Source organism: Carassius gibelio, chromosome A13 (genome assembly GCF_023724105.1).
Source record: "Carassius gibelio isolate Cgi1373 ecotype wild population from Czech Republic chromosome A13, carGib1.2-hapl.c, whole genome shotgun sequence".
Classification (NCBI taxonomy): Eukaryota; Metazoa; Chordata; class Actinopteri; order Cypriniformes; family Cyprinidae; genus Carassius; species Carassius gibelio.
The window spans coordinates 3,149,480-3,176,024 of NC_068383.1; the positions used below are offsets into that span (position 1 = coordinate 3,149,480).

The 26,545-nt window shown below is 34.7% G+C and overlaps 2 protein-coding genes across 3 annotated transcripts in view; one reads left to right on the plus strand and one right to left on the minus strand.

The window, feature by feature from the left end:
- lhcgr (luteinizing hormone/choriogonadotropin receptor) overlaps positions 1-26,545 on the minus strand; it is a 59,506-nt gene that overhangs the window by 16,351 nt on the left and 16,610 nt on the right. Inside the window, exons 2-4 of the mRNA XM_052612472.1 lie at positions 14,305-14,369; positions 11,682-11,807; positions 4,722-4,818 (exon numbers count right to left, since the gene is read on the minus strand). Of these exons, the coding sequence (XP_052468432.1) occupies positions 4,722-4,818; positions 11,682-11,807; positions 14,305-14,344 (263 nt within the window). The 5' untranslated portion in view covers positions 14,345-14,369. The remainder of the gene's footprint in view (positions 1-4,721; positions 4,819-11,681; positions 11,808-14,304; positions 14,370-26,545) is intronic.
- Positions 6,628-26,545, plus strand: part of acoxl (acyl-CoA oxidase-like) — a 37,239-nt gene continuing 17,321 nt past the window's right edge. The window contains exons 1-16 of one of the 2 annotated variants that reach the window (XM_052612474.1): positions 6,628-6,855; positions 6,985-7,081; positions 7,390-7,476; positions 7,828-7,914; positions 8,659-8,757; positions 9,057-9,171; positions 9,464-9,550; positions 9,642-9,714; positions 10,329-10,461; positions 11,393-11,427; positions 14,719-14,835; positions 17,623-17,776; positions 19,315-19,404; positions 23,993-24,102; positions 25,161-25,272; positions 26,165-26,252. In XM_052612474.1, coding sequence (XP_052468434.1) covers positions 6,725-6,855; positions 6,985-7,081; positions 7,390-7,476; positions 7,828-7,914; positions 8,659-8,757; positions 9,057-9,171; positions 9,464-9,550; positions 9,642-9,714; positions 10,329-10,461; positions 11,393-11,427; positions 14,719-14,835; positions 17,623-17,776; positions 19,315-19,404; positions 23,993-24,102; positions 25,161-25,272; positions 26,165-26,252 — 1,615 coding nt within the window. In that variant the 5' untranslated portion in view covers positions 6,628-6,724. The remainder of the gene's footprint in view (positions 6,856-6,984; positions 7,082-7,389; positions 7,477-7,827; positions 7,915-8,658; positions 8,758-9,056; positions 9,172-9,463; positions 9,551-9,641; positions 9,715-10,328; positions 10,462-11,392; positions 11,428-14,718; positions 14,836-17,622; positions 17,777-19,314; positions 19,405-23,992; positions 24,103-25,160; positions 25,273-26,164; positions 26,253-26,545) is intronic. The other variant, XM_052612473.1, reaches the window with a different exon arrangement.

Here is a 26,545-nt window from a genome sequence, read left to right on the forward strand (position 1 = left end):
GACAAAGCAGATAAAAGCTCATCCAGCAAGGACCACAAATCTAAAACGAACAGACTATTGACCTTCATTCTTTTAGCACTTAAACCATGTAAAATCATATTATTCAGAATAGTATACAACTGTGTATTATTCTTACTATTTCTGCCATATTCTTATTTGAAACTTCGGAACAGACTTGTAGAAATGTAGCATTGGTGATGTTTTTTTTTTAGCTGTTTTGACTCTCATTCTGACGGCACCCATTCACTGCAGAGCATCCATTGCAGAGAATCAAGAATCAAATTCAGTTATTACAGCAATTATTCCAAAGTTACCGTAAATATTTAACAAATAACACTAATTACACCTTAAATTTCAAGCAACAATCAAATTTTCCAATGCACTGCTAAAAATAACAATGCAAAGTGGTAGTAATTACGTCACATTATGTCTCGTATGTCTGGGCCATGTTTCGATTAAGAGTTTGGAGCCTTTACACTCTGATAATTATCACTTAGGTTTGTTTTTAAGAGAGGGTCACCGTGCTCTCAGAGTTTGTAATTGTGAAGCGCTGCTTGATTCATCTCTTCCAGTGAAGGTCTAATGATGTGAGTGTGGAGTAACTGCCCGGCTCTAGTTAACACTCGTGAAGCCTCTCAGTTGGAGTGGAGGCTGTCATATTTCCTACCCTCTGCTGTGCTGAGCTCATCTAAGGGCTGGATCTTTAAAGGAAGGTTGTGTAAGCTACTAGAAATGTGTCTGGACATGCATACAGAAGCCTCAAATCATGTCTAAGTGCTAAAAAAATAAAAGCAAAAACAAAGCTGTACAATTAATCAAATTCAGAACTATTCTACTCTTCAGAATAACAGGCTTTCACTACAAGCTGCCAAAATAAAAGTCTGGTTTAACATGACTCAAGTAAATTCATAAAAATAATAAAATCATAAAATCATAACTAGGCATTAAATTTAAAACATTTCCATTAATTATTATTTGTATTAAATTATATTTTTATTAATTATAACATCAAACATTAATATAATATTATTAATATTATAAAAATAAAATATTATAACTTGTTATTATATATACGGTATTTTATTATTGCTACTATTAATGAATGAATGAATTAACATTTGAAAACATTTGTGTTTTATGTGTTCAAATATTTTTTGTAGCCACTGTACAAATAATTATCCTTGGACAGATGCTCCATCCAAAACTTAACTGATTGAACTTAATGTGTTAATTATATTTGCCACATATTTGTTTCAACCGCATTGGAATTAAAAACATTTTTACAATCTACAAACCATAAAAAAAACAAGCAGTTGGGTTATTACAGTTCTGAAAGCTTTTCCTTATTTTCAAGGACATTATTCATTTATCTCATGCCCTTGATTGCACATAACTCTTATCAGGACTCAAGGTTTCACTAGAGGAAGAAGGTGATTTCAAGACCTCAAGGACATAAAACACAGACTCTCTTAACATAATCAGCTCAGCGGGCGCAATGGCAAGCCGAATCGAGAGACCTGTTAGTCAGACAAAACTACTTGACCCGTCTATTTTGGATAGTACTTTTCACAAGCTTGCCACATGTCAATAACTCCCCCATTGCTTTTTTCCAAAAAGGTAGAGGTCCCATGCGTAAGCAAGACTATAATGAGAAGCATATATTGCATCACTGCTGCTGCTTAGCAGGGCTAACAGCTTCTAACAGGCCTGTTCATGTTTTCAGAGTAAAAGTAAACTAACAGGTTATTGTGATCATGCTAACAAGTCAGGAGATAAAAAAGTAAAGTTGCAGTTTTTAGTTAAAAGAGTCAATCTGCATTTTGATGGAGGCCTGTTTATGACTTTAGTGCATGCATTAGCTGGAAAATATAGCCTGAAAATACTGTTCCTCTTCTGCATCCTCAAGCGGACACTTTGGAAAAATGCTGCCAGCAGGACCGGTGTATTAAGCACGTGTAAATAGACTGCATTTTTGGACGTGTGAAACAACTCCAATCCCATTGGCCCATGACATCACAGACGGGCTCCCAGAAGTAGAAGAGGGCACCTGCCAAACACATCACCAACTTTTGTTGTCTTCAGTAGCCGTTTGTTTGACAGTGCGTGTGAAGGCGTTATGGAGAAACCAAGACAAGTGAGCATAGTTAGAAACTGTGTGCTTCTGTGTCTGAGGTTTCTGACACCTGAGGATGCACTCGATCTATGAGTTATGTGTCTTGGTGGAGAGCTTGCACGTCAACACTATCATTGATAGTGTTATATTGAGCAGGGCATGGATATGGTTGACGATGAAAGTTTGAGCACCGAATCCTCCCACCTTACTCCAGCCCCGGGCAAATGCTGGAAGTAATAGTGCGCACTACTAAAAGGCTTGATTTAGTCTGTTCACATAAAGGCAGATACCCGCCCTTGGCAGATCAGACGAGTGATTTTTTCAAGTTGTCCGTTTTCAGGCTGCCCCCTTAATAGGGTTTTTCAAGTATGCAGACCCTTGAGCCTCTTCTAGCCATCTCCCCTCAGGGTTTTTAATAGATGGTCTACTTCCTTTATCTTATCCCTTAAGCTTAGTCAGGTAATAGGGCTGGGCTGGGCTTCCTTCCCCCACTCTATGGGGTTTATTAGTGAACTCTCTCCCGGGGAGCATCTGGGGCTTCAGTGCCTTGCTCAAGGGCACTTCAGCCATGGGTATTGAGGGTGGATGAGAGCACTGTTCATTTACTCCCCCCACCTACAACTCCTGCCAGCAACGAGACTCAAATTCAGTTCTCCAAAGTGTTCATCAGAGAACACAGCTCGAGTCCCTAGAAGGGGAACGTCTTAGGTTATACATGTAGCCATGGTTCCCTAAATATGAAAATACTATTATTGTATGTATTATAATTGAAAATAATATTACTTATGTTTATAAGTTTATGTATAATATATATATATATATATATATATATATATATATATTTATATATATATATATATATATAATTAAAAAAAAAATTTTTCTTATCCAATGACTGGAAGAATAATAGAAACTAAAATAATAATTATTATACTAAAATGTAATTAGACATATTATTTTATTATTGTTATTATTTTATTTATTACTATTATTATTTTTGTTCTTATTTTTTACCGGCCCTTCACTCGTCTTTAATTATGTTCAAACGTTCTTAGTTTGGCTAGTAGTTTTTGCTGTGGTATCGAAAAAGTATTTTAAGTAATAAATGGAAAGCAAGGTTAAATGTAAATATTTTTTTCTTGCAATATTGCAATATTTTTTTCATCATCAATTCATCAGCCAAAACAATGGCTTAATGGCAAAACAATGGCAAGTTATTTTCAGTAAAATGAATTTTTTGTGGAATGTATTTATATAACTGTACATTTTGCAGATATTAAATGAGTAAATATAGATAACTGCTTATTCACTGTTCAGATAACTGAATGGAACACATGTGTTTAGACTACAAATGCATTTGGGATGTTATGAAATGGAGCCACAGATAAGCATATCCAATGTCTCTTTTGGTTTGTTGTTGCTATGTGTTTGTTGTTAGATCTGCATGAGTCTTTAAAAATGTACTGAGACGAGAATAAACTGAAGACAGACATACAATCCCTGAGAAGAGGGAATGGCCCCCAAATCACATATTAAAGCAAAATGACATACTTTACCTCCTTTAAGCTGCTCTCTTTTTCCAAATTAACATTCTGTACTGTAATACAAGCATTATTATGAAATAATTAAGCTGACCTGACTTGGGTGTGCCAGATGTGTTATATGTGTTCACGTACATGATATTCAAGAGGTTCATTTTCACAGTGAATCACTGTCAACAGACTTTTCAGTATTAATTCACACATTCACTATAAGTTTTATGAATCAGCAAAAAATGACTAAATAGTTTTAATTAACTAATTAATGATTGCTAATGAACATCTTGTATATGGTACCTGATGTGTAGTTGCATTTGAAGGTGCTATAAACAACACATATACACAAACACAAATATTTAAATAAAATAAAATATTACATTTTAAATGATAAGATGTCATAATGAGAACAAGCTGTTTATTAATTCTGATTTCAGGTTTCATTTAAAATATGAAATTGTAGAACTAAAGTGAAAAAAACTGTCTTCCATTTCATGTCTAAATTTGAAATTGCATTAATAATTATTTTAATGCATTATAATCATTAATGCATAAACTAAATATTGGCTTTTCAGCAAAAAAGCTTAAAAGGTGCATATAGTACATAAATATTAAGCCTTTGTTTTTACTGAAAAGTTGTTGAAGATTGCAGCATATTAAGCTTATGTGACAACCTGCCCCAACCTGACTTCTAACCTTCCAACCTGAAATCTCTGTATGTTATATACCCCGTGTGACAACTTGCCCCGGTCACCTATATACAGTAGATCGCTGGGGGAAAAATGAGGCTGAAACAATTTTCATCCCAGAAATTTTTAGTAAGCTTCACAATCAATTGCAAAGGAAGGACAAGTTAAACTTAAAAGTGACATTTTGAAGTATTTTCTTTTAAAACGTAGGCTAGGCTACTCCAATAATCTTTCAACCCAGAATTTTTTTTTTACTGTTACGCTAAAATGTAAATAAATTGGAACCAAAAGCACACGTCCTACTAAATGAAGGCAGTGCAATATGTCTTAAATGTTTAGTTGTGTGTGAGATGTAAGGTGATGAATGAGATGTAGTGTGCTTACAGTCTGCTGTGAGTCCTGCTCTTCAGGCTCTCCGTCGCGCTGTTACAGGTGATGCTCTTCTGAGAACAGCGGCAGATCTCCGGACACATGAAACACACTCCGTCGCAGAAAGACATCAGCAGAGGAGAAACAAGAAGCAAGAAAGATCTCAGCATTGTCCCGTATTGTTTTCACCCTTTTTTAAACTAGTAAGATCCACTTTTTCCTCTCTCCGGGCTTCTGACTGGAGATCGAGTTGAGTGCGCGCTGGAGACTGATGGGAATAAACGCGTTTGGCTGACTCCTCGAGGTGCTTACATTTTGATGAGTTTGTTGGACGATTGATTTAGAGTTTCTTGTCTGATAGAGCAGCAGCTACTTGTTAACAGTCCTTTCACGGGATCAGGTCTGGGAGAAGAGCTCACAAACAAACGGGTTTTCTGTGTATCTTGAGTCATACCAGAACTAACAATGAACAGAACTAACAGTGTCCCGTCAAACTCACCAAACACACACAAGTAACACACACATACTGGATAGACAGACATACATGTACACAACAAAGAATCAATCATGTTCATTTATATGTGACGAATAAAAATCTTGAATCGTGAATGTTATATATATATGATCGATCACAAAAAGTCATAAAAAGTCATTTTAAGAAGTCAGGTCAAAATATAGGATACAGTATGGACGGACAGACAGACAGACAGACAGATAGATAGATAGATAGATAGATAGATAGATAGATAGATAGATAGATAGATAGATAGATAGATAGATAGATAGATAGATAGATAATACATATACACACATATAAGATTTTTTTGTATATATGTTGTTTTAATAAAGTTGCATATGTAAATAAAATATACAGTATATTGTTGACATATGGCTTTAGAGAATCATATATGGCAATGTCACTGATGATATGGGGTAATGCATGTCATATATTACCATTCCGTATGGGCAGTAATTTTTTTCTTTTAGTTTTTTTTTAAAGACCACGCTGACCTGTGCAAAGCAGGCAGTAGTTTATTAGTGTCTGCTGGTGTCTGCTCCGGCGCCTGGCTGTGCCATTGATAAGACTGGGAGGAGCAATCTAACCTTGATAGGACATAATGAAATCCACTAGAGCTGTGGGCCACTTCTCTCATTTCATATAATCATAATGGCATCATTGCTGACTGTTATATGTTATCATTTTACAGTCCTCTAATAATATGACTCTTTTACTTTTTAAAGGTTTCATAAACACACACACACACACACACACACACACACACACACACACAAACACAAAAAACTTTAGAATTCAGCAAAAGAGAAAATGAAGCATATTCTCTATGCTTTCTTGTAAGTTTCGATATTAAAGAGCAAGAAACACAAGGCATAAATCTACTCTTTAACAAATATTATTTACTCCACATTTTTCATGCTGCACATTTTATTATTGTTAATAATAAATAAATAAATAAATAAGCAAATAATAATAAGGAAATAAAATTAGTATTTGTCATCAGCATCTATATATATATATATATATATATATATATATATATATATATATATATATATATATATATATATATATATAATTTTACTTTATTAAGTTACTTTATTAAGTTTTCGTATCCACTTTTGTATTATTATTCAACATATCCCATAATATGCTTTCTTGTTGCATGATTGTTTTGATATTAAATGCCGGGCGAGATATATGTACAATGCATACATTTACATTTACTCTTCATGAAAGATCTTAAAGTTTTCCCATCGCATTATTAATGTTCCGCAAAGATTTCAACTTTAAATTCTTTATTGGTATCATTCTACTGTAATTATATTATTATTATTATTTCCAGTTGATAAATGAGTGTAAATGTATGCGTTATCCATCTGGCAATCAGAATAAAACACGCGTATTGGCCGTGTGTCCGTGACGTCACCCAAACGAGGAAGTGGAATGTTACAGTGTTTCAACTGTTACAGTGAAAGTGAAAACACGAGGAACTCGATTCATGATGTTGTTATCCTCCATGGATCGGAGACAGTCCAGCAGCTTTGCCAGATATCTAGATGGAGAATCCTGGGAGATTAAAGATGCTTTACGTGACGCGATTGCAAAGTGTGAACTGTTTGAGTCCAGCAGGTAGGTAAACCGAGTTTCCTTAAAGACACCTCTTCCAGACACATGATGGAGGCTGTGGACATTTCGTTTAGATGCAAAAGATTTAAATCCATTTTGCGATCAAATTGGATTTCCTCTGTTCTCCTGCAGTTATGAGCTGACTCTGGATCAGAGCAGAGACCTGACTGCAGAGAGACTCTATCACTTGTTAAGACTGCCTTTCATGAAAGAACACCTTCGAAATCAGGTGAGAAAGCGTCTTCTGCACGTCTTCATTACGCATTCAAAAAGTACTATGGTGTTACCATGGTAAAGCTATGTTGTCATTTGCTAAAAACGTTAGCACTTTGATATATTCCTTAAATTCACTTTGTCCTCCAAGCCTCAACATTGGTAGAAGTCCTAAAACAAGGTTTTACCATGCTACATGAGACAAAAAATTGGTTTTGCCATGCTATCATAAAACCCAGTGCATTGAAAACATCCAGGCAGTACAATGTTGTTGTATTCCTTAGTGTAATGCATATTGAACATTTATTATTTGCCTTTGTTTAGCTAAAAGAGAAGCAAAAAGGCTTCATAAACAAGAGTTTAGGCATCACCGAGATCATCTGCTCCGCTGACATGTCCACGGGAGTCAAGGTTTGTACATTTTTTTTTGTGTTATAAACTGACAAAAATGGTGCAGAACAATTTTAACTCAGAAAATGCTTGTAAACTTCACAAACAATTACAAAGAAATGGCAGGTAACATGTTGTAAAATCATTGTTACGGTGTATTCTAAAATTCCCGCTGTTTTGTGATAGAGGTAATTATGCTGAAATCAGCTGGAACAGGTTTTCAAAGATCTCAGGTTGCTGTTGTTTACGCTATAACTGAATTTTGAGCTGTTCTCGAGACATTTGCATGTGGTGTTGGCATGCATGGCGCTACACATTTGCATCTATTCCACATTTGAATAGTCACACTGCACTGTTCGCTGTATCCCTCAGCTCGGTGTTGTGTGTGGACTCTATGGAGGTGCTGTCAGTAATCTGGGCAGTCCAGAGCAGAAGATCAAATGGTATCTCCCTGTTTCAGTAAGTCATGAATAAATGCTGTGCACTCCAGACTTTGAAACACACTCAACAGATTTGCACAGTAATGTTTGGAAGTCAAAGTCCTGGTCCTTTTGGTCACTATGAGTTTGCATGTGTTTGTTTATTGCGAGAATGGCTGACATTATTGATTTAAAGGTATAGTTTACCCCCAAATTAAGATGTAGATTAGTTAATTTGGTTCATTTTAGCATTGCATCACATTTAGCATTGCTCACCAGTGGATCCTCTGCAACGAATGGGTGCCGTCAGAACGAGAGTCCAAACAGCTGATAAAAACATCACAATAATCCACAAGTACTCCACACCACTCCAGTCCATCAATCAATGTCTTGTCAAGTGTTTGTAAGAAACAAATCAGTCATTAAACTGTTTTAACTTCAGTCCTTTGCTTTCGGCTATAATATGAGTCATTGATCCATAATAACAAGTTCATAATCCATAATAGCGTCTTGATGGATTTGTTTCTTTAAAAAAAAACATTTTTTCTCTTCACAACACTTTAACTGATGGACTGGAGTGCTGTGGATTATTGTATTGTTTTTATCAGCTGTTTGGACACTTATTCTGACGGCACCCATTCACTGCACAGCATCCACTGGTGATCAAGTGATGCAATGCTACATTTATACATCATGGATGGGTAAGGCAAATTTTCTTTTTGGGGTGAGTTATTTTTTTTATGTCAATGCAACATGCCCTTTACAGTTTTGTGTTTAATTGCAGGAGTTAGAGTTTACAGGGATGTTTGCGATGACTGAGAGGGGCCACGGTAGCAACGTTCGAGGCATTATCACTGAAGCTCGATACAATCAGTCCACACAGGTGATTCCCAAAACTACTCGATGCTTTCATCTACAGGACTGTCTGGGATCAACCGTGATTTCAATGCACAATTTAAAAGTATAGTTTAGCCAAAAATATCAATTCTGGCGTCAGCAACTTATGTTGTAAACCCATATGACATTCATGCTTACTTATAAGAGTAAATTGAATTTGAATTGAAACTGAAATCTAATGTTGTTCACTGGAAACCTTTCATTTTTGTGACTCATATCCACACTTGAATTATTGCGAAACAGACACGGAGTTGAGTTGAAATGTTTCTGATGGTGGTTTCGCAGGAGTTTATTATTCACACACCTTCCGAAGATGCTCAGAAAATGTACATCGGGAATGCAATGAAAGGAAACTATGCCGCTGTGTTTGCCCAGCTCATTATAAATGGAGAATCTCAGGGTAAGACTGATGCAACGGCTGTTCATACTGACTTTACATACTGAATTATCATCATAAACCCGTCTGCACATTAGTTCAGCATATCTGGCATGTTTCTAACAACTCATTTGTGCTCATTTAGACACTGATTTAAATTTTACATGTGAACATGCATGCATTTTGTTGTTATTTCAAAATATTTGCAAAGCATAAACTTGAATTACTAACCCATGTGTTAAACTTTAGCACATAACTTGTATGGATATGAACGCCACCTAAATCATGCTTCTTATTGAGATGATGTCTGTTTCAGGTCCCCACTGCTTTATTGTACCAATCCGTGATCAGAATGGAGTCATGTGGCCAGGAGTGACCACCATTGACATGAAGCACAAAGAAGGTAATGCATTAACATTATCGAGGAGGTCTGCATTGAAAAATAATGTTTTAAAGTCTTGACTGTTGTACTTTATATGTGTGTTTTTGCACAGGTCTGCATGGGGTTGACAATGGCATTTTGATATTTAATAACGTCCTGATACCAAGGGAAAATCTGCTGGGAAAGTGAGATAACGGACTAGGCATCGTGAACAAAACTGAACTGATTCGTGAGATTATATTAGGAATTCCCACAATCATGGAAAAAACTGAAAATATCAGCGAATGTTAAAGTTGTGATTTCCAAACCTAGAAAATCTATTAAATTTGTAAACATTTCATAGTCCAGATTTTTATGGCTATTATTAAATAATTATGAATTAAAAAATCCTTATCCATTATTTACGAATGACTGGGGAAAAAAAATGATTGAAATTCATTGATGCCAACAGAAATATCAAATAAATTAAACCGTGATTATTTAAATAATGCTTAAATATATTTTAACAATATTTTAATATGTTGCTATTATTATTATTATTATTTTTAATATACAATTTAATAATGTTTTATTTCTATTTGGTCATGTTTTATTATTTATTTGATAGTTAGAAAGTTCTCAGAGGTTAATTAAAAAAAAAAAAAATGAATTTGTCAACATTATCAGAAAACACACACACACACACACACACACACACACACACATATAGATATAGATATATATGCATGCGTGTGCCTGTTTGATGTATGAATGTAGGAGAGAATGCGTGTCTCTCACAACTCGTTCTTGTGTATTGCAGGTTTGGGTCAGTGTCAGCTGATGGTTTGTACTCGTCTCCTGTCCTCAGTAAAAGCAGTCGCTTCAATGCAATGCTGGCTGCCCTGACGCCCACCCGCCTGGGACTCACTGTACAAGCAATGGCTGCCATGAAGGTTTCTACTCACCTCCACTCGCATTAAACACAACAGAAATCAGTGTTATTACTCTGGAAACATGATTATTATGCACCATCACACACTTGCATCTCTGTGTGACGCAGTAAAGTCAGTGATGCTTCAGCTTCACCACAAGAGGGAGACATGCAATTATTTCTCTAGTGTAATATCGTGAGATTTTAGTATTGTTTATGTTATTTTAGTAATATTTTGACTTTATTTTTCATTTTAGTTTTAGAAATTGTATTATGCACCTTTGTTATTTTTATAAGTTTTTTCTTTTTATATTTATTTTTAACTTTATTTTAACTCAGTTAGCTGCCAGACAAAAATTAATTGTTAAATTCTTCATCTATTTATATTTTATTTTAGTTTCAGTTTAAGTTTAATATATATTAATTTATATTTATATTTAATTATTTTTAAACGATTTTATTTCAGTTAATTAAATGAATTAATGTATTGTTCAATTTACTCTCTCTGTCACCAGTATGACTTTGATTTATTTGATTTAGATATTTATTTGATATTTATAAAGCAGCTTTACAGAAAATCAAGATATTTTAAAATATCTTAATATCTTCATGCCTTATAATTACATCTATCAGATTAGCGCTGGACGATAATATATCTTTACATGAGTATACTGTATGTATGTGGATCTAGCTGGATATATTTATATTTCCAACTTTATATAAAGGGCTGGATGCAGTTATGGTTATAAGATATGCCTGGTCATTCTGCTAAATATCTCATTTTGTGTTTCACAAAAGAAAGCAAGAAATCCAGGTTTTTAACAACATGAGGATGAGTAAATGATCGATTTTAGGGAGAACTGCATCTTTAATTATTAATAATGTCCAGCAGCAGTCTTATTAACATGTTTTTGGAAAAAAAATCACCTTTAAATAGTGTGTTTTCTCTACAGCTGGGGCTCGTCATTGCAGTACGCTACAGTCACAGGTAGGTTGTTAAAAATCTGTATGTGTGAATGTCGTGCAAATTCACGTGAAATGCAGACGCGATGCATCAGTGGTAACAGATCAAAACAATTCCCTGTAATTATTTATCAGCGTTAAACAGTTGCGCATCAAATCTGCATCGACGAGTTTCAAAAGCCATTTATGTGGTCGTAGGGGAGAGAAAAATAAACAACAAGCTCTAGAAATGAGTGCAAACAAAATGAGAGCGGCGTGACGTGTGGAGTCTCTCCTCACCGCAGAGCACATCCAGTTCAGAGGGATACTCTCGGCTGCTGCTGCACGTCTTCCTCACATGTGGCTTGGTGCATGTGTGCGTCTGCGTGGGCGATGCTGGGGCTCTCTGAACATGGCATCCCCAGGCTGAAACAAATACAGAAAGAGAGGAAATGTTTGCTTTCTATAGTTGCAGGTTTTCCATTTGCAAAACGGCTCTGCGCACCCACACGCACAAACATATCAGAGGAGGAACAAAGAGCCACAACATGTATGAGCGCTCAGGTGTGAGAGAAAAACCACACTCGCAGTTATCAGGCTCGATGCTCTCAGCCCACCACACCTCTTCTTGTTCGATCTTATTACGACACGCACCTCAAAGCCACTGCACTTCAGACTTTCTGAACGAGAGAGGGTTTAAGATTAAAAACAACAGCGTGCTGTGCTGTCAAAGCACAGTCGGAGGTCACTTTGTGCACATGTGGCTCGCAGATTTGCTTGCAAGGTTTGGGAGAAGCAGAGCAGCAGGTTGTTCGGTCAGTTGCTGGGAAAGTTAGTAATAAGTTTAAGACTTGGCAAACAAACAGCGGTAAAGATTGATACTCAAGTTCAGTAGCTACGTACAGTCATTTAAAGTCAACATGAAATCAATCTTTAGACATGTTCATTGGTGCACACCATTCCAAAGAAAATAGTTTTTGTCTTTGCTGTTTTTGATCATCACATTACAAGTCACTGAGATCATGTAGCCATTTGTTAATATTAACTAATACCAGTGTATGTATTTATATTCTATTATAGTATATTTTTTCATATTTTAAATTAGCTTTTTTTTATATTTTCAGTTTTTATTTTAGGTTTTGTTTCAGGTTTAGTAATTTTGTTACGTAATTGTATTCTCCTTTTTATGATATATATATATATATATATATATATATATATATATATATATATATAACAAATTTGTTAATAGACTTTAATTTTAGCTGTTGTTTTAGTTATTTTTATTAGTTTTCATTGTTGTGTATTTTTATATAGCTTAAATAGATTTTTATTTCAGATTTGGAAAATTTACTTCACTTTTAGTTTTAGTCATTTTTATATAGATTTATTTAATTTTGTCAATTTTAGTCATTTTTGTTTTTCATATTTTTAGAAAGCTTTGTTTATTGTCAATTTTATTGTATTTATTTTTCAGTTAGTTTAGTTTTAGTCATTTTTGTACTTAAGCTTATTTCATTTGGTTGCCAATGTTGCTAATCTTCCTGTACAAAGTTTATCAATTTTTTTTATTGATTTATTTTGATTATTGAAAATGATTTATAATAGTTTTAGTTGTCATTAACAATGACTGAGCTGTCCAACAGGCAAGTAGCATTTCATTAATGCAGTCTTTCTAAAATCGAAGAAAATCTTAATATAATCTAAAAGTTAATAACTTAAGTTCATAATTCTTGTACAGGATGTCCAGTAGGAAGTATAAGGCAAATAGAATGGGTTGTGAAAGCCGTATTATGTTGAGTTTAATGGTATAACGTTTCACTTTTTGAATGAAATAACAAGAGACAAGAGAAATGAAGGACAGTTGTTCAGATGAAAGACGACACTTCATGCATTTCATCAGTCTTCAGGAAATGTAGGTGTGCGCTTGCATCATGTGGTTCCACTATGTCTTCCGGTGACTTCTATATATTCCACTATAGAATATTGCAGTTCAGAATAGTTCATAGATCTGTGTTTCCTCGACGAAAAAGAGGTTTATTTCTAAAGTAATTGACTGTAAGGGATGTTAAACATCCCAAAAGGACTTTCAGATAAATAAAAAAACGTCGTGTAGAGATCACATGAACAGCTGTATACAACTCGCTTTATCTCAATAGCAACCCTACTGACGTCACTGATGTTGTGCATCTATTCGTTCATGCTAACAAATAGCAGTGTTATTTATGTACTATTGAAGTATTTCATATTTTTATATTTTCTTAATTTTGGTTTTAGTAATTTTGTTATGTGCTTTAGTCATTTTATTAGATTTATTATTATTGTATATAGCTTTTATTTAGTAATTTTTTTTATTATATAGTTGTATTATTATTATTTTTTGTAATTTTAGACATTTGTATTCATTATTTTATATAACTTTATTTTTTATTTCAGTTTTACTTTTGGATATTTGGTTGAAGAATTAATAATAATAGGTGACAAACTCTACAACATCGACACCTATTGAACTGAACTGAATCAACACTGAGCTAAGATAATGACACCGTTGTCTTCTGTACAGCTGCTTATAGTCCAATTATTAATCATTTAATGAACATTGCACATTTTGAACCAAATTGAATCAACACTAACAACTAAATTAAACTGAATAATGACACTATTGTCTTCTTCATAGCCAAATTTGTATTTGTTTTTGTACTTTGCAACATTATTACTGTTTAGTTTGTTACTTACTTACTCTGCAAATACTGTGCATCTATAAATAGGGTGTTTCTACAATAACATCAGTAACCTTAATGCACTTTTACATGACATTTGACCAGCACATACACATGTCTGTGTAATTTTAAGAGACCTGTACATAAGACATTCAACTTTAGATGAGGCATGTTACAATAGGATTTCTGTGTGGGCTTCTCACCTTTAAAACCACACATATGCGCACACACACATGCTCCCATCTCGTCTGCTGTGTGGGGAAGCCACCTGCAGATGTTAGATGTAGAGATACAGTTTGTGGTAGTTCAAGAGTCACAGGTGTACAAAGCTCGACTTGAGTACAGCAGAAAGACAGAAGCACATACAGACACAAGACCAGCCGTCCACCACACACACTAATGCATGCACTGCGGTTAGAAAAGTGGGTAACCTGGAATGGTTTTTGGTTTATTTCTCCGGTGCATCGACATCCAGGTGTGTTGTGGGACGTCTGACCCCTTTGCTGTGACCCTGCTGTGTCTGTTTGGCTTTGAATGTGATTCTCTGACAATGACAGCGGTTTCTGAGATTGCAGTGACATTCTGAATGAGGTTCAATGTGGAAATGTTCTTTACAGTCGCAGACAGTTCGGTCCGAAGGATCAGGATGAGGTGAAGATCATCGAGCACCAAACACAGTACCTGAGACTGATGCCACACCTGGCGGCTGCCCTCGCGCTCATCTTCACCACCAGGTGAATCTACTTCCTGTTCACGGCCTTTTTATATGTAAAGGCAAGACATTACAGGAAAACATTTGTTTGAGTTTTAAGATTTGTGGCTATTTTGGTTGTCATTATGTGTTGTTTCAGACTAGTGGAAAGAAAACATACAAAATACACTTTGAGGTGTTTATTTTGTAGGGCTGGGATGAGAAATTGATGCAAAAATCGATTCGTGGATCGATTCTTAGATTTTCCGAATGCATCGCGATTCCTCTGGAATCGATTCTGAGCTTAGATTTTAACAGCAGATGGCGCTCTAATCTAGTTTTTATCTGCACACTCAAATGCTCATCTTCGAATGCTTTTATGATGCAAGATTAATGTAAACACAGCCCACTGTGAACCCCTTTGTAATTCACTTCAACCTTTTCGGATTTTATGAATGATTATTTTAGGTTCAAGTGTCTGTAAGGATTTGGAAACGAGCAGAATGCGGGTGTTTCTAATGCATGCAGTGCCATCTGCTGTTCAAAACTAAGCTCAGAATCGATTCAAGAAAGGATCGCGATGCATTCGGAAAATATCAGAATCGATGCTGAATCATTTCTCGATTCGCCGTGCATCTATTTATTTTCCCAGCCCTATTATTTTTATCGCACTGTATCTATTTGCATTTGTAAATTTCAGTTATATAATGCATCTCTATAAAGCGTTAGTTTTGAAAAAATTAAAATATAAAGAGGGTGAACAAAAAAAAAATTAGTCTGTTCGTATAGTTCTTACAAAATTTTATTACTAAAATTATGTTTTTTTTTATTATATATATATATATATATATATATATATATATATATATATATATATATATATATATATATATATATATATATATATATATATATATATTAATTAGAGTATGCATCAATTGCATATTTTAACATAATATCTCAGAATTCTTAATGTAATCAATAAACTTGAAACGTGTTATTAGAAGTATGACAATAACTATTAGTATTCCTGGGGTGTCTTTCCTTAATTAAGCAGAGGATTTTGTTCAAAGCAAATTGCATTTGAGAAAAGACTATTTAAGGTATTTAATCTAATTTTAAAAAGCCAAAAATATTACAAGTGCTGTTGTTTAAATGTTTTACTGAAGAGAAAAATCTGAATAACAAAACAAGATTAATTTACATGCATCTACTCCAAGCATTATCTGGGAATCGAACCTGTGACATTGGTGTTGTTAGTGTCATGTGGTACTGTTCGAGCAGGAAGGCTTCAAAATAAAACATAAAATTATTAGATTCTTTTGATTCTATGTTGCAAAAATACATTTTTGTTAACTCTTGTGATCAAGCAGTTCCATAATTATCAGCATTGCAAATCTAGGAACGTTTTTCATAATTCAAATTTTTCTAATACAATGAACATTTGACATTGTTTGACTTCTGATTTCTGTGATTTTTTTCCCTAATTTGGAATGTCAGTGAAGTACTATCATAGATTTTTTTTTCTTTTGCTTTTAGAGCAAATGAGAATACATGATAATACATACAATCTGATGTCATCTCCCATTCACTACTGTAGAAGTTTACTGACAGACGACTTCCTGTTCTGAGAACCCCAGAAATGTGAAAAGGGTCCATTGTATTTTTAATTAGCAAAAAACATTTTAGCACACACAAAAGCTGTAAGTCATTTAAGCCATACAATATCTTTGGGTGAGCAACCATTTTTGCTTTTTCTTTTTTTATCTTTTATATAAGTGGTCAGAGTTTGTCTACACAGAACATCAAACTAGATAAAAAAAAAATAAGAAGAGAATGTAATATGTGACCCTGGACCACAAAACCAGTCTAAAGTGTCAATTTTTCGAAATTGTGATTTTTGCATCATCTGAAAGCTGAATAAATAAGCTTTCCATTGATGTATGGTTTGTTAGGAGGACAATATTTTAAAATATATTATAAATTTGAAACTATTTGAAAATCTGGAATCTGAGGGAGCAAAATATTTAAATATTGAGAAAATCATCTTTAAAGTTCTCCAAATGAAGTTCTCAGCAATGCATATTACTAATCAAAACTTCAGTTTTGATATATTTACAGTAGGAAATTTACAAAATATATTTCACGGAACATGATCTTTAATTAATATCCTAATGATTGTTGGCATAAAAGAAAAATCAATCATTTTGACCCATACAAAGTGTTTTTGGCTATTGCTACAAATATACCCCAGAGACTTAAGACTGCTTTTGTGCTCCAGGGACACGTGTGTGTGTGTGTGTGTGTGTGTGTGTGTGTGTGTGTGTGTGTGTTTGTGTGTCCTTTAAAGACACAAAGAAGCAGCATTTTTCTTGGCCTCCACTGGAGGTCTCTGTGTCTGTGTAATTCAGGTCAGTGGCACATTCTGAGAAATACCACAGGAGGAGAATCAAAGCAAAAGAGGAGCTCAGGTGCCTCCTTCTGAGAAACCCCTGACGATTGCACCATTATTTATCTAAAACATCTGCGCTTTATCAGAAAGTCAAAGAGAATGAAAAAGTTTGATGGTAAAACGTGTGTACAGTTGAAAGTCTGATTCCCTTTTGTACCATTTAAAAATATATATTTGTAATTTAATGTATTAATATTTAATCTTTTTATTTTTATTCACATTTATTTTGGCAACATTCCTGTAGCTCAGAAACTACAGCGTGATGCTAGCAACACCAAGGTCATATATTTCTACAAAGCAATAGTCCTTTATTAGGTTCTGGTTTGATGTGATTGTATTGTGTGTGCATTGTCCTTCTGTTCCTGTGTTTGCTCTCAGATACGCTGCAGGTTTGATGGATGATGCTTTGTGTCAGGGTCAGGATCTTCAAAGCAATCGTGCTCTGCAAGCTCTGGTCGCAGGACTCAAAGCCTACAGCACGTGGGAGAACGTCGCGTGTCTGCAAGACTGTCGTGAGTGTACTGGCGGCATGGTGAGTGTGTGTGCGTCTTTGCACCTAAACACACTGTATATATATACGCTATTACTCATGTCCTGTTCTGTCAAATACAATCATCATGAATTGTCAAAAAATAACGTGCATTGATGTTTTCTGTGGACTGACATGTTTTACATACTATAATCTAATACAATTCTAACTGGGGTTTTGTTGCTGCTTCTTCTTCTTCTTATATATGACTTTTTTAAATTCATTTTAAATCTACATGGAAACTTTACAACTTTAAAATGATCTAGTCAAGAAAAGTGAAAAGTGTCAGTAAATGATCAACATCTTGAAATAAATTACGACCGGTTCTCATTAATTTATTTTATGTCTGTTTGAATAATAAATGCAAATATCAGTGGTGTAATCTTATTAATAGGCCTTTTTATTTTTGTTGAGTGTTGTGCATATGGTGTGAACAGCATGTATATGTATAAAATGCGTGAAACCACAGGGCTGATGTACGATTTTGCTTTCACACGTCTAACATTAAATATTTTGGATCTCACGCTAAACAAAATGCATGCTAACGCAATAGCTTGTGTTAAGATATCTTTTAAATAAATAAGGCTCTCATGATTGTCACACAGACAAGTATCATTATTACAATAGCTCAAGCCCCAAACTTTACTTCTTTTTTTCTTTTACCTTGCAGGCGATTATTGACCACTTGGAGTTGTAAGCAAACACTTAACAGCACTCTAGCAACTATTTAATTAATGTGCTAGAAACCGCTCTGAACACATTAGCACCCATATACCAGCATCCTGCCAATCATTTTTCATCATTATTCCCATCCACTTAATTAACATGGGCAAAAATACCAACAAAATTCATTCAAATTCTGTATATGGACAAAAAAAGCCCTCTGCATGGGCCCTTTTTTAACTTGTGCTATAGTCAAGCAATATCATATGAGCAAGAGTGCCATTTTTCCCAAATATACAACAATAAGATAATATTAAACGAATCACATTTTAGACACTGTATTGTCTGTTTTTGCTCTACTTCACCAATGTAAATTATTCTAAACAAACTGAAAATCTATTCAAGTGGGCAAATATTGGAAAAATTAACTGGTCACAACAAAACGTCATTTCTACTCAGTTTTATGCTAACTGTGTGAGTTTGAGTGGGTTCATTGAAAGTGGTCAGATAAAGACCTAAACATGAACATTTGCTGAAAATGTACATATCCTCAGGCCATCCAAGATTTTGATGAGCTTGTTTCTTCATTGGAAGAGACTGGAGTGGATTATTGTGATGTTTTTATCAGCTCTCATTCCGACGGCACCCATTCACTTCAGATGATTGATCACTTCACTGGTGATCAAGTGATGCAATGCTACATTTCTCTAAATCTGGCGAAGAAACAAACTCACCTACATGTTACATTTTCAGAAAATCTTCATTTTTGTTCCTTTTAGCGATGTCGATATACAGTATGTTTGTCAAATGTAGATTATGATATGCTTTATTTCCTTTAGCCACTTCTAAATAGAGGCTGTGGTTGATTTTTCTTCCAGGGCTTTATGATGGAAAACCGTATTCCGTCTCTGAAGTGTGACTCCGACGTCTTTGTCACATTTGAGGGCGACAACATGGTCATGCTTCAGGTATGCATAAATACTCCCATTAGCTAGATGACACCACACAACAAATGCACCAGCAAGTATTGAGGGGAAAAATGCTTGGTCACAAGGGTCATGTTTACTAGCCTCTTTTTCCTTAGGGTTGTTATTTGTTTTCCTTCTTATTTTAGAGCTATTCCCTTAATATAGTCCAATATCACATTCAAATACCCACGTTTAGACAAACAAGACAGTGTAAACAGAAAACACAGAGATATCTACACGATGACCGCTTGGAGGGGAAACTAGACAAGCTGCAATTCTTTTCAAAATATAAACTGTGTCTCACAAACTAAATTGAATTAGGTGGATTAGCATAAAGGGGGTCATTTTGATGCAATTGCACACAATTTAATCAGCAATAATGTGTCTCTAGCATAGGGGCTGGTTATTGGAGGACTGCTGAGGTAATTAGGTCAGCTTTGTGATTCATTTTGTGCTGGTACTAATTTGCACCGCATGTAAGATGACACATGCACACATAACATGCACGGAGACTCCAACACAACGTCTGCATTCACAGCTTGCCTAAAGACATGTAGTTTCTGCTGAAATTAGATTATGCCCTTCAGTACCAAAATAAAGTCATGCAATTGAATCCTTGGAAACAGACCGATGGTGTTGACATTTTAACACTAGAGAGTCTAAACCATTGAGAAGGACAATATTCACTATTGCAGCTAAGCATTTTAGTTTAAATTACCATTTGTCCCTCTGGTTTGGAATACTGGAGAGAATTTTGAATATCATGAAATATTACAGTTACAAAATATCTGTGTAAAATCTTTGTTACATTTAATGATGCAATCAGAATTTAAACTCTCAGAGAAATGCTATCTGTGCAGATTCATATTTTTAGCTTTTTTCTAAAACTTGAGCTTAGTAATTTGCATTACTGTAGTTTATATTAGTGTTCATATACACTGCTGTTCTAAAGTTTGGTTTTGAATAAGATTTTTTTTTATGTTTTTGAAAGATCTCTTATGCTTATCAAAGTTGCATTTATTAGATAAAATGTGAAATGTAATTACAATTTAAAATATCACTTTTCTGTTTGAAAATATTTTAAAATGTAATTTATTCCTATAATATTAAAGCTGTATTTTCAGCATCATAACACCAGTCTTTAGTGTCACATGATCTTCAGAAATCCTTCCAATATTCTGATTTGCTGCTCAAGAAATATATATTAGGAATATTTTAAACAATTGTGCTGCTTCATATTTTTCAGGATTCTTTGATGAATAGAAAGTTCAAAAGAACAGTATTTATTTGAAATAGAAATCTTTTGTAGCATTATACATGTCTTTACTGTCAATTTAAATGTATCCTTGATGAATAAAAGCGGTTCTTTCACATTTTTCTTTCTTCTGCAAATTCATCATGAATCACCTTCATGTGCTACAAAAAATGGCAAAAAAAGTTCAATAAAATGAGTTCATATGACTCGTGCTATTGAGCAAAACTGAAGTCATTCAGGATTTACAGAATCTTCCCTTCTGCACTCAAATCTCAGTTATGTTTGTACGCTCTAAATTTGATCTAAAAAAAAAATCACTTTGTCGTATTCTACAAGGTTTGAAACAGCATTATGGTTATTAAATGAATGACTGTTGATTTGAACCACTTCTTTCCACTTGCCTTTAAAAAAAAAAAAAAAGGAAAAGGAAAAAAAAGCAAGCATTGCACACCGCAAGTAACAAATGTTTAGGAATTCTAGTTCCTACTATGTGTTGCCAAGTTTCTGATCATCCAATAGGCTTCACTCATGTGTAAATGTGGGCATTATCCAAATCTGAAAATTTACTGAAAATGTGCTCACCCTCAGGCGATCACAGATGTAAATTAGTTTGTTTTTAATCAGATTTGGAGAAATGTAGCATTGCATAACTTGCTCACCAATGGATGCTCTGCAGTGAATGGGTGCCGTCAGAATGAGAGTCCAAACAGCTGATAAAAACATCTCAATAATCCACAGCACTCCAGTCCATCAGTTAATGACTTGTGTAGAGAAAATACAAATCAAATCCATTGTTGAGGTGTTTTAACTTGAGCTGTCAGTTCTGTCCAAAATACGTAGATAAGTCGATAATCGATAATGCTTCCTCCAGTGAAAAAGTCCATCACCTGTTGTCTCTAACATAAAAATCACACACACAATTGTTTAGAGCTGTTTTGGTGCTTGATCTGTGCAGATTTCTCTCCTGATTCAGACAACTTTTTTACTGGAGAGAGCAATATTATGGATAGAGGACTCATATTGTAGCTAGAAGCAAAGGTTTATTGTTAAAAATGTATTGATGATAGATTTGTTTCTTATAAACATACAGCTTTTCGCTTACAAGACATTAACTGATAAACATGGAAGTGGATTATTGTGATGTTTTTATCAGCTGTTTGGACTCTCATTCTGACGGCACCCATTCACTACAGAGGATACATTGCTGAGCAATGATGGAATGCTACATTTCTCCAAATCTGTTGCCATGAAGTAACAAACTCATCTAAATCTTGGATGACCTGCGGGAGAGTATTTAACAAATTTTGATTTTGGGTGAACTCCTCCTGGTCTGCGTGTCTGGAGATCCGAACACTACAGTAGCGTTTCATAGTACATCAAACTATTTTTATGTCACGAATCAAATAAACATCTCATGATATTATCTCTTTGAATCATAGAGAACATATAACTAAATTCTCTTTAAAATATAGCCTTCTGCCTTTGACTGTTACTTTAATAGAGATACAGTTTTGCTGTTTCAAAGCATACCTCAAGTTTTTGGCTATATTTGTGAGGGCTCATCTTTGATTAAGTGCTTTAAGCAAACGATTAACCAATGCCGAAGGTCATATTGGGGCATGTGAAAATAGAGGGTGCTGGGATTGAGGGACCAAACATTAGCTAAAGTCACAAGAACCGTGAGAGGCTCTGCCTGCCACTTTATTTCTCTTTCTCATTCCCACTCTCAGATTGGTTTTGGGGACTTTTTGTTGGGCATCACTCTAATGAATTGTTTAAGAGATTTTAGCGTCACCTGTCATGAAGGAAATTAGCATTTAGCTCCAAATTTCATACACATGACCATCACACTGTTAACTTCTGTGTGTCCAGTTCAGTTGCATTGAGAAGATTGTTTTACAGTATGCAGTTGTACAGTTGTTAAGGCAGGAGTAGAGGAGGTTTGATTTTGACATATATAGGGCAGAAATATACACAATGATTATGACACAAAGAGTCATTTACTCTCTGTAAAGACCACGAGACTTTATAATAATGGTACTGCTTTGTTTCTCAAACATTTACATAAAACATTAACAAAGGTTGCAAATAACCAAATTGTATTAAATTCCTTAAATGGTACAACAGAAGTCTTGATTATAATTATCGATGATTAACCTTCAAAAGGCTATGTTTTCATTGAATAAATATGAGCGCTGTCAGGTTGACGCTATATTTCTGCTGCTCCAAAAGTGACAACTAGAAGAGGATAAAATAGTATTTTTCAATCAGCACGTCTGCATTTTTTGTTCAGATCAATGATAAAATCAACAGATATTTTTAAGCAGGAACCACGCAGTGGTAAATGTGAAACAGTGGATTGATAAGAAGCTAATGTGTCAAAACAATTAAGACCCTAAGAAATTATTTATGTTTTAAACCAATATAATAATTTATACTTCTGACTCATTCCATTTCTTTAGTTTAAAAGCTGAAATTTGAAGTTTATCATTTTACAAAACTTAGTTTTTGTGAAAACCTGTATCTGAACTTTAAAACATGTTTTTAACAGTCATTTTATGGTTTAATATGTTACCATAGATAGTTCCCTACCCCGATCACACAGTATTACGTTTATCTGTGCAGGTCTTAAAAAAGTTCTTAAAAAGCCTTCAATTTGATTTCCAAATTCCTGCAGATACCCAAATCAGGAAGTGTATTTGTACAGCTCTAGCAAAAAAAAGAAAAAAGAAAAGCTTTTTTTCATTAATGTAGTATAAGAGTAAATCGTTCTGCATCTTCTACCAGAGGGGAGGATATCAGAAGAGGTGTGTGTGGAGGGAGAGTTGGATTTTGGGGGTTCTAATGGTAACTGAATGTACGCGTATATTTTGTGCCATTTTCATAACTTGTTTCAGAGTGCTTCTTTTCAAAGCACCTCTCTTGTGCCTCTACCGTGCCAGGATGTGATGCAATATTTTAGTACCCTCATTGCACATCAATAAAAGTTCAAAAGAAGTTTCTAAGGCAACTTTAGTTTTTTTAATTTTTAATCTTCTTAGAAAATAAACACATTGATGTGCTTTTCCGATGACAGTGGAGGCGCGTGTAGTCAAAGAAAACCCCTCTGTAATATTCTCTCTCTACATCCACTCCATTTAATAGGGGACTCTTTAAAAACAAATCTCTTTTGGATCTCTTTTGACTTCTTGGTGTTAAGGATGAGACTATTGTTGGAGCTCCAGGCTGTCACATTTTGTACTTTGTTCCTGTATGCATACTCATCATTGTTTATGATCAAGCCCATGATTGTTGTATCCTCTACAAACACCTCAGTGTTGTGTTGTTTTGCAGGTGGTGGTACGAGAGCTGCTGACCCAGTACACCAAACTGATGGGGAACAACCTGGTGATGGGACTGATTAGAAACTGGACAAGCTCAGTGTCAGACAGCCTTAGAACAAGGTAAGAGGATATTTACATAGTTAGTTAGTTAGTTAGAGGTTCGCCAATTAATCGTCTACCAATCGCTATCGGCTGATAATCTCTTTGGTAAGTTTTCATCGTCACTAAAGTTTATAATTTCTTGCTAGTCTTGCTAGCTCATTTGCAAAAAAAAATTATTTGGGCCCTGAATGAATGTCTGTAAAAATCCTGACTGGAACATCACTATAAATAGTTCTACATGATAAAAATATCGTTATCAGTGATCTTATCAAATGATACTGCTTTCTGTGATCAATATTGGGATTATTTATCTTTTAAACCATGAAGGCTGACATAAAGCAACGTGCAAACTTTGCTCAAGAGTTATGCCGGTGAACCTTTTAACCTTACTTATTTATACAAAGTGAAAGTTAAAAAAAGTACAAACTGACATCACTTTTGGCATAAATGTTGCATATTCTCTCCGAGATGACAAGAGACGAATCTCAACATATGCTGATTATTCATTGTATAAATTAATAGACCGGTTTTAAAATTGTAAAAAAAAAAATTCCAATGAGGAAATAACTTAATAGCATAAACTTTTATTGTCCTCACATAGTGTTAGTTATGCGGTGAAGCACTATGAAAGTATTGTGGAGCAAATTATTATTATTAGTAATCAATAGATAGATAGACATGGATGGACGGACGGACGGACAGATGGATAGATTTGGCCATAATACTCTTTATTAGATGGATGTCTGTTGTCTTCTCAGCTTCTATTATCCAGCCTCTAAAACTCCATGCAAACACGGTTCAGCCCTGAGAAACCTGTCTACCATCACTTCTGGTTACTCTCACAATTAGGTCACCAATTCAGCAATTTTGCCTAAGAGGAAAACGTGACAGGTGTAATTGTTTTCCGGCCTGCTATTCAGAACATATTAACCGAAGCCGAGATTCTCAGTCGTCCCTCATACTGTAGGCTTTTATTTGTCTAGAGGTGATTCTGATAGTACAGTGATTTTATACAGTTTCTCTTTGTTTGACTGAGTTAATCTGTATTGCTTTTGGCTGTTTCCTTGTTTGTCTAGCTTTCTTGGCTTCAGCGTGGACAAAGTAGGAGACCTAATGTTCCTGCTGAAAGCAGTGAGCTTCAGGGAAAGGGTGTTACAGCGCAGTCTGGCTAGTCGACTCTACACTAAGGTCAGTTGTTCTCACTGAATCACTGAACACAAACAAAGTTTCCTCTCTGTGTGTTTTACTCCTGCTTATTTTAAGACCGAGCACGTGACGAGAGATCCATGGCAAGTGTGAGTAGCTGGGAAATGCTTCGATTTAATTTTTATGGCATTAAAGTTTAAAACGTTTTAAGTACCTATCGGATGAAACTTCAACTATATGTAATTACATTTGAATTAATTCAAATGTAATTACATGCATTTTATTTTTAATATCATTACAATGTAAAAATGTGTATATACACAATAAGTGCATTGTACCAAATTATTAATTTACATGCAAGTACATAGTAGTTAAGGCCACTTAATATAAAGTGGGATCCAACAATCATTTCTCAAATTTTTATTACTGTATTTCCTGATAAACTGAACATTCACTTCAATGGTGAATTAGGCGAATTAGGCAAAAATAGCAATATCCATAACCCTGAGCACAAACAAATTGAATTTTTTAAATGAGCAAAATGCAGCTGGAGGTCAGGAGGTGATTTTTTTATATATAGGAATTGCCAGCAGAAATTCAAAATTCCTATGTTTTGTGTTGTTTATGGATGCTCAAATCGGACAAACCGAGAAAACCACAAGGAGATTTTATCGTGCATGAAAATATTTTGTTCATATGAGGGGAAAAAAGGCAAGAAATTAACTAAAAATCGCAGGAAAAAGTGGGATATAAACCTGCATCTGCAGCTGGGAGGAGCCGAGTCGAATAATGCTTGTGTGTGCAAATGGTTCATATAAGATTAATTTTTCAACCTCTGTGATGCAACACGAGTTGTCAATATTTTTGTTTTGTTTTCCTAAAAAAATGTAAATTGTAACAAATTGTATTTAATGCTATTTACTCCCTTGAACAGGTAGAGAAAAACAAAGAGGAGTTCTTCATGGCCTGGAACGCTTGTTTACATCACGTGACTACTTTGGCTATGGCACACATTCACAGAGGTGAGAGAAAGCAGACGTTTATCTATATTATTTATAGTCCATGTGTTGCACGGATATCAGCAGATGTTCTTCTTACATCCAAATTCTCACAAAAGAGGTTTAAATTATAGCAAAGGGGCCCAAAAGATCACTCTGAAGGATGCTGGGATGCACAACGATACCAGAAAGTATTTGGAGACTGAAGCCACACATTAAAAGGAAACCTCTGAAAGTCACTGAATTTCTCAACAAAATAACAAACCACAAAAAAGTGTGACTATTTTCATGGAAAGTATTTCACAAAAAGATCAGAT